The sequence below is a fragment of the Panulirus ornatus genome, chromosome 7, assembly GCF_036320965.1.
Source record: "Panulirus ornatus isolate Po-2019 chromosome 7, ASM3632096v1, whole genome shotgun sequence".
Taxonomy (NCBI): Eukaryota; Metazoa; Arthropoda; class Malacostraca; order Decapoda; family Palinuridae; genus Panulirus; species Panulirus ornatus.
This window is the reverse complement of record NC_092230.1, coordinates 27434519-27443854: the sequence shown is the minus strand read 5'-3', so window position 1 is coordinate 27443854 and position 9336 is coordinate 27434519. Positions and strand designations below refer to the sequence as shown.

The window sequence follows — 9336 nt, the reverse complement described above, 5'->3', positions numbered from 1 at the left end:
CATGCAGGAGCAGGGAAATGATGGACTTACCTAAAGCCATGATCTCTTCTCAGAGGTTCCTACAGCCCAAGGCTTCGCTACTTTCATTAGCAGAGAAATGCAAACTTCTTTGAAGTGAGATGTTCTTCACCAAGGATGTGCTTTCAGGAGGTACAGAAGCTACGGGTATGGTGATCTTGATGAGGTACAGAAGCCATAGGTGTAGTGACTGCTATGAAGCACAGAAGCCACGGGTATGGTAATCTTTATGAGGTACCTAACTCAAGGTATATGTTAGACTTTATGAGGTGTAGTACGTCACGGAAAGTGCTCATTCCACTGTGATTTACGCAGTGGAGGTAAAGCTGTAACTTTGTACTGTATACCCACTGCACAAAGGCCCATCTTGAGTGACGCACACTGGCAAGGGAACGGCTCGTTAGGATGAGTTACACAGTGACAGGAACTGCTGTCTTCCGTGAGGTACGTGGTGACATGGTTACTGCTAGGCTTTACGAGGCAAGAAGCAGCAGGCGAGGTGTTAACTCATGGACCTCACCTTGGTTAAGGGGGCTACCAATCTCACTCATAGGATACTTTCTTCAGGAAGACTGGGATTCTTCATCAGTTACATTATGGTACTCGGGTTTGATAACCTTCGTAAAGTACTTTATAGCTCTCGAAATGACAGTCTTTTACGGGGTACACCAGCGTTGTTCTGTGCCACAATATGAGGCTAAAATTCGGACCTATGTTAATGTAAAGTATTATCTTTCCCTCAGTTTCAGACCCTAAATCCACATTGTGAGACATAAGAAACACAAGATTATTAAAGGTAATTACCTTGAAATTCTTAAAGGAAGAAATATTGTGCCATACCTAAATAAAAGAATCTTTTCAGAGACGAACTTACGTTTACAGGATAAGGTAACAAAACAGCCGGAACCCATTTCTCATCCATACTTATATTTCCCCAGTTTCATGGAATACTACGCTAATATTCCCAATCTGAAAGGCACTTCCCCACAGATCCCATTCCCCTGCAGGTCAAAAGAACACTGTATACTATGGTACATGAGATGTTAATCTGTATGAGGAACGTCAACGGTGCAAAAGATGATAATCTGCGAGGTACACTATGGTACGAAAGATGCAAGTCTGTATGAGGTACACTGTGGTACGAATGATGATAATCTGTATGAGATATATTGTGGTACGAGAGGCGCTAGCCATTATGAGGTACACTGTGTTGCGAGTGGTGCTAGTCTGTATGAGGGATACTGTAGTACTAAAGATAATAGTCTATATGAGATACAGTATGATACAAGACGTGCTGGTCTGTATAAGGTACACTATGGCATGGAAGGTGATAGTCTATGAGGTACACTATGGTACATGAGGTGCTAGTCTGAATAAGGTACACTATGTTATGGAAGATGATAGACTATATGAAGTACAGTGTGTTACGAGAGGAGCCAGTCTGTATGAAGTACATGAGGCACGGGAGGTGGTTGTCTTTATGAGGTAAAGTATGGTGCGGCAGGCGCTAGTCTACATGAGGTAAACTACGGTACGAAAGATGCTAGTGTTTATGAGGTACATCATCATACGAGAGATGTTAGTCTGTGATATACACAACGGCATACAAAACGATAGTCTTTAGGAGTTACACTATGTTACATGAGATGCTGGTCTCTATGGACATAGTGGTACAAGAATTTTTAAGGTTAAGTGGCCAACTACTAGTTTTAGGAGCTACGTAGAGGCAAAGGAGTGGAGAAGACTGATTTGGCAACTATACTCTTTTATTTTTCTTCAGTTGATGTGATTAAAAGGTCTGAAGTTCCTAGGATTAATGAGGTATTCTACGGATGCCGGAGTCTCATATCCACACAATGAGAGATCACGAGGAGGCGAATAGTAACCTGAAGGCTCACTTGCCTTTTTGTGGTAAATAATTACGAGGTTTATGAAATACAGAATTGAATGGACACATTGTAGGTTCAGATGAGGTAACTATAGGCATTAATCCACCTAAAGTATAAAAGGCTTTTAGAGCCGGAACCATCAGGCATTATGAAGTATTTAACCCCATTGGAGCAGCGAGTGTTTATAAGTTACATGGCAGCACAGACACTGTACACTGTGAGGTACGTAATGGTACGAAGCTGCCGGTCTGTGTGATGTACGTTAGTGGTGCGACGGTATATCGATTGCATGAGGTACACTAAAAGCAACGGAAATGTTGGTCTTTTATGAGGTACCTACCAGCACGAGAGCTGCGAGTCTTTATGAGGTACCAGGTGACATGATGAGGGGAAGTCTTTGATGTACGGTGAAGCTAGCGATGGGGGGGGGGGGGTGCTATATCATGAGGTACATGATATGGGGCTGTTACTCATCCTGAGGTACACGCTGGTACAAGAGATGCCAGTCTTTATGAGGTACACTCTAGTGCTAGAGATACTAGTCTTTATGAGGTACACTGTGGTACAAAAGATACTAGTCTTTATGAGGTACACAATAGTGTTAGAGATACTAGTCTTTATGAGGTACATTGTGGTACAAAAGATGCTAGTCTTTATGAGGTACAATATGGTACAAAAGATGCTAGTCTTTATGAGGTACAATATGGTACAAGAGATGCTAGTCTTTATGAGGTACACTATGGTAACAGAGGGAGATGTCAGTATTTGAAATGCACTATGGTACATGAAGCTAGTCTTCATGATGTGCACTCTGGTGCGAGAGACGGTAGTCTTTATGAGGTACACTATGTATGAGGTATGGTAGTCTTTGAGGTACACTGTGGTACGACGAATGGTAGTCTTTATGAGGTACACTGTGGTACGAGAGATGGTAGCCTTTATGAGGTACACTGTGGTACGACGAATTGTAGTCTTGATGAGGTACTGTGGTACGACGAATTGTAGTCTTTATGACGTATACTGTGGTACAACGAATGGTAGTCTTTATGAGGTACGCTGGTACGACGGATGATAGTATTTATGAGGTACACTGTGGTACGACGGATGGTAGTGTCTATGAGGTTCACTGGTACGAAGGATGGTAGTATTTATGAGGTGCACTGGTACGAAGGATGGTAGTCTTTATGAGGTACATCGTGGTTCGAGGGATGGTAGTCTTTATGAGGTAGTTGGTAGTCTGTGGCACAAGGGATGGTAGTCTTCATGAGGTACACTGTGGTATGAGGGATGGTAGACTTTGTAAGGTAAACTGTGGTACAAGGGATGGTAGTCTTTATGAGGTAGTTGGTAGTCTGTGGTACAAGGGATGGTAGTCTTCATGAGGTACACTGTGGTACAAGGGATGGTAGTCTTTATAAGCTACACTGTGGTACAAGGAATAGTAGTCTTTATGAGGTACACTTCACTACACGAGATAGTATTCTATGAGGCATTCTGTGGTGAAAAAGTTGCTAGTCATTTTGAGGTACACTGTCGTCCGAGATAATAGTCTATGAGGTACGCTATGGTACACTGGATGTTAGTATTTGGGAGGTACACGAGATAAATCTGAGGTACACTAAGGTACACGAGATAATTGCTTGTATGTGGGACACTATGGTACAATAGATGCTAGTCTTCATAAGGTATACTTTGGTGCACAAGACGTTATCGGGTACACTGTGGTACACGGGATAAATCCATGAGGTACGCTATGGTTCGAGACTCACTAACCTTCACGAGGTACACTATAGTGCTAAAGATACTACTAGTCTTTCTGAGGTACATTATGGTACAAGAGATGCTAATCTTTATGAGGTACACTATGGTGCTAGAGATACTAGTCTTTCTGAGGTACAGTATGGTACAAAAGATGCCAGTCTTTATGAGGTAAACTATGGTGCTACAGATATTGTTCTTTATGAGGTACACTGTAGTAGAAAAGATGCTAGTTTTATGAGGTACACTATGGTGTTAGAGGTACTAGTCTTTAAGAGGTACAATATGGTAAAAGAGATGCTAGTATTTATGAGGTACATTATGGTAAGAGAGGGACGCATTGGTACGGGAGTTCCTAAGTTCAAGTGGTAGTGTTGGGTAAGCAAGCGCTAGTTGTAGGAGCTACGCAGTGGCAAAGGAACGGAGAATATTGATTCGGGAACTGCCACTTATTTCTCCTTCTTTTTGTATCAGTGGGAGTGTTTAGATCTGAGGTTCCTGGAAGTATTCGAGGGATACTTGAGCCTCATCACCCGCGCAATCAAAGATCTTGATGAGGTGAATGGTAACCCGCGACTCTAGTGTCTTAGTGGCACATAGATATGAGGATTATGAGTACAGAATGGAATGGAAACCACAGGTTCAGATGAGGTAACAATTGGTATAACACGTGCTGATATATATGTATATATATATATATATATATATATATATATATATATATATATATATATATATATATATATATATATATATGTGTGTGTGTGTGTGTGTGTGGGTCTTTGAGCAGGAACCATTGGTCTTTTTGACGTTCTTATCCTTACTGAAGCTGCTGGTCTTTATGGGTTACAAATTGGCACATGGGGTGTTCACTGTGAAGTAAGAAGTGTTACGAAAGCTGCCGATGTTTATTGAGTATTTTGGTGGCACAGGATGTGCTTACTCGTTATGAGGGACCGACTTAGTGAGTGGTACGCAAGCTGAATGTCTTTAGGAGGCAACCAGTAGTAGTACGCCAGTAGATTACTTTTATGAGGGACTTGGTACTCGCAAGCTGACTGTGTAATAACGTATGAAGTGGAATTCCTAAATAGGTACCTCCTAGCACAGGTATTGCTAGTTTTTATGATAAACAATTATTCTCTTTTGAGAATGTAATATAAATGAAACCCATTAGTAAACGCCTTCAGTGGATGGATATACATTGTTGTTCAAATACCATGGAAGGTGAATATTTAGTGTATGGTAAAGCTATGCATTATCAGTACACACATTCCATGCAGTTCAAGTGCTAATTCTAGACTGTGGTTATTCTGCCGATCATCGGCACCGTTGCGTTATGTGGTGGTAAGCCGATACTGTTCACTTTCGTCTTGCGCAACTTTATTACTCTATCGACTTTTTCTTGAGAGACGAGAAATTCCTTTTCATACATCGAAGTTCACACGAATGTCAGTTCTAGTAATTCAAAAATGAATGAATTTCACAAAGACCAGCGGGATGGTCGAAGAATTGTTCCATCAAACAGCATTACTTAACTCACGACCAGAGGCGAGGAGGCTCTCCCTCGGTGTCAATCATAGATGGACGATTATCGAGAAAACTGATGGAGAAGATTGATAAATCCAGTAATAACAGAGTCGGCATAATGACATCTGAGCCACCTTTGCCAACATCTAGGCATTCTTCTCTGCAGACCGACAATTTCTCCTAACTAACCCTTACCTGCTTTCTGCAAAAGGTTTCAACATTTCCGGATGATATCTGGTATTCTTAGCTACATAGAAAAAAAAAAGAAAATAAATACTGAAGATACGTTTGAACAAATCCCAGAATAGGAATTGCCGTACGGAATATTCTTGACAGGTTTACTTATATCTTTGGATTTAGGAAAATATTGTTAAGACTATGTAGATAAAGTTCTTAATTGTTTTCTGGTTGAAGAGGAAGACCTGTGCTTCAGTTATCTTTATTAGGTAGTGCTTTGATTGTGGTGCGAAGCATTAAGTAATAATAATAATGATTGTAATGATAATAATAATAATATAATAATGTATGCAAAAAACATATATTGCCCGTTGGTATACGTTTCTAGTCGCTGAGTTGTAAGGTCGTGTAAGAGAGTTCGATATACGAGGTTAAATTTACTATATCCAACCCATCATCCTGGACAGTTTAGGTTTGGGTAGGTTTATCTAGGCCAGGCTATTCTACCTTGTGCCTGGATTAAGTCGGATTACGTAAGGGTAAGCGAGTTTAGCTGAAATAACACCCTACGTTATGATACTATATATCTGGAACCATAGTTACTTTTATCTAGATGAGTTTAACTGCTTAAAAAAATATCGAGTTACACTATGTCATAACGTCATACTAAACCTGCAATATAATAATTTCCTATACTTTCATCAGATTTCTATTCATAGTCCTACAACTATAGTTTCCGTCTTTGAATAAGTCACAAACGTTTCATGTTCTCGAAGTATCGCTTCACTGCAGAAAGTAACAAAAAGTAAAATGACAAGTGTCACGAGCTCGCACAGGAACGGTAACTTTCGACTGAAACGTCAATAAATACAGGTTAAATACCAGAAAGGCAATAACTTCTGCATGAGGTAAAACCAGCGTCATACTCGACGTATCCTGATACTGTGACGGGAGATGCGTTACCACGGTAACGTATCAGGTGTTGTGACGGTAATGCACTAGCACGGTAACGTACCAAGAGTTGTGATGATAGTACACTTGTATAAAATACCTGTCTGTGACGGCAGTGCACTGGTAATCAAAGAACCAGACTTTGATTTGCACCAGTGCTTAAAGAACCAGACTTTGTGATGATTGTGCACTAGTGCTTAAAGAACCAGACTTTGTGATGATTGTGCACTAGTAGTTATAGAACCAGACTGTTTGACGATTGTGCACTAGTACTTGAAGAACCAGACTATGTGACAGTTGTGCACTAGTACTTTACGTAAAGTACCAGGCGATGTGACGATAGTGCATTAGTACGTAAAGTGGTAGACGCTGTGACGACAATGCACTTGTGCGTAATGTAGTAGTCACTGTGACGACAGTGCACTAGTACGTAAGTACCAGGCTTATGACGGCGATACTCGAACATGAAAAGTGACGGCAGTACACTATCGCGCGACACAGCCTACCAGACATTGTGACGGTATTTGCTCTAGCGCGTGACGCAGCCTGTCTGACTTGTGACGGTAGTTGCACCGGCATGTAACGAAGCCTACCTGACTGTGACGGTGGTTGCAACAGCGTGTGACGTAACCTACCTGGTGTTGTGATGACCAATAGTAGAGCGAAGTGTAGAGTGCACATGATGAACTAATTCCAAGCACAGTGTCCTCAAAAATGACCTCCGGCCGTCCCTCAAAGTTGACCTCAGTTCGTCACTCAGGGGTGAACTCTGATCGCCACTGATGGATGACCTATAGTTGTCACTCAAGGTTCACCTCTTTTCGCCATTAGCACTTCACAAAAATCTTGACCTCCGCCTTGACCTAAGCTTCTTAGGCTTCACTGGTCACTTATGAGGTCAAGTGCCATGTTATTCCACCATCACCTTCTACGCTCACAGAACGAAAAATCTTTTTGCGTTGTAGAGTTTTCGAAAAAAAAAAAGTTACGTTACAAACTACAAAAACGAAAAAGTAATTGAACTTGGTATTTAAATGAAATATTATTTCTTTTTTCAAAGTAGGAGAGGCAATAATTGTTTTTGTTTATAGCATTAACTAAAGGACCACTGTCTTGGTAAAACTTCACACAAAATTAAACTTGATTCAGACTTGGAAAGTTTATGTTGTTAAGTTTTCAAAAGAGCAGACTTCCATTTTAAAAACAAGACCAGTAAAGTTTATCACACCTCTACGTGAGAGGAGAGTCCAATTACTATATCGCTAAATAACTATAGGAGTCCAGGTTAATTTTATCAGGGTTACGGAGTGTGGAGGGTTGGCAGGCGGATAGGCAGGCGAGCGTCGCACTACCTTTCCCCACCACGCCAGTAGCCGCACTGACTCCTACCCTCACCGCCGTCGCCGCCACCGGCGCCTCACACTGCCCGTCTCACCGACACGACCACCACTGCCACTCTCCAGATTAATCATTAAGACCATGTATCACAATTATTGTCTCCCCTCCAGGTACGCGGATAATACAACAGTAACGAGGATATTTGCTCTGAATTGATCTTCAGTTAACATCCTCTTGCAGTCTCTTCACTATTTGTAAACTTACAAAACTAGAAAATATTAATTAAGACATTGTAAACAAACTTTGCTGGACCGGATATTGTTAGTCTTTGTAAAGTGGGGATCATATGGGACAACAGATATACTGCTTGATGAAATAACAGGACGAGCCACTGCGTTGAGCAGCGGCCCAACATTATACAGCTTTACGGTAAATTGCTGGGATTGTTGGCTAACTTTGTGACGTCAGTAGCTGGAGTGTGGATGCCTTGACATGCTATAGTGTTCTGACCAGTCTGTTATCACGTATATTATGTCTATATTTGTAGGAGTCTGACACTCGTGAGGCCCGGCATCTTCACTCTGTACTTTTACCATTTTTTTTTTTTCCGTTGAGTTCCACGGATATTTTGTCTCGGCTGACGTATTCTCATTTCACTTAACTGTTGCTGCAGGAGGAACGCTCCCTCGTATCTCTCTGTACTCCTCTCCTTTAGACTAACTGGTTTATAGTGGCTGACTGAATTTACTTTGAAAACTCGTCAGATGTTTGACTGTGTAAATGTCACGTAAAGCAAGGTCAACAAGGTGTATATACATGAGTATTCTACAACTTTAGGGTCCAACATTTTAATGGTATGGCCGACTATTCACCTCAGGGAAACCAAGCAAAGTTCTATATGGTTGTGTGCATATATATATATATATATATATATATATATATATATATATATATTCTTTTTTTTTTTGCCGCTGTCTCCCGCGTTTGCGAGGTAGCGCAAGGAAACAGACGAAAGAAATGGCCCAACCCACCCCCATACACATGTATATACATACGTCCACACACGCAAATATACATACCTACACAGCTTTCCATGGTTTACCCCAGACGCTTCACATGCCCTGATTCAATCCACTGACAGCACGTCAACCCCGGTACACCACATCGATCCAATTCACTCTATTCCTTGCCCTCCTTTCACCCTCCTGCATGTTCAGGCCCCGATCACACAAAATCTTTTTCACTCCATCTTTCCACCTCCAATTAGGTCTCCCACTTCTCCTCGTTCCCTCCACCTCCGACACATATATCCTCTTGGTCAATCTTTCCTCACTCATTCTCTCCATGTGACCAAACCATGTCAAAACACACTCTTCTGCTCTCTCAACCACACTCTTTTTATTACCACATATCTCTCTTACCCTATTATCACTTACTCGATCAAACCACCTCACACCACATATTGTCCTGGAATATCTCATTTCCAGCACATCCACCCTCCTCCGCATAACTCTATCTATAGCCCACGCCTCGCAACCATATAACATTGTTTGAACCACTATTCCTTCAAACATACCCATTTTTGCTTTCCGAGATAATGTTCTCGACTCCCACACATTCTTCAACGCTCCCAGAACTTTCGCCCCCCTCCCCCAACCTATGATTCACTTCCGCT

At 41.5% G+C, this 9336-nt stretch overlaps 1 protein-coding gene across 2 annotated transcripts in view; it reads right to left on the bottom strand.

The window, feature by feature from the left end:
• LOC139749338 (zwei Ig domain protein zig-8-like) overlaps window positions 1-7695 on the bottom strand; it is a 141883-nt gene extending 134188 nt beyond the window's left edge. For both annotated transcript variants that reach the window (XM_071663059.1, XM_071663060.1), the window contains exon 1: window positions 6959-7695. In XM_071663059.1, coding sequence (XP_071519160.1) covers window positions 6959-7004 — 46 coding nt within the window. In that variant the 5' untranslated portion in view covers window positions 7005-7695. The remainder of the gene's footprint in view (window positions 1-6958) is intronic.
• Between the last annotated feature and the right edge of the window lie 1641 nt (window positions 7696-9336).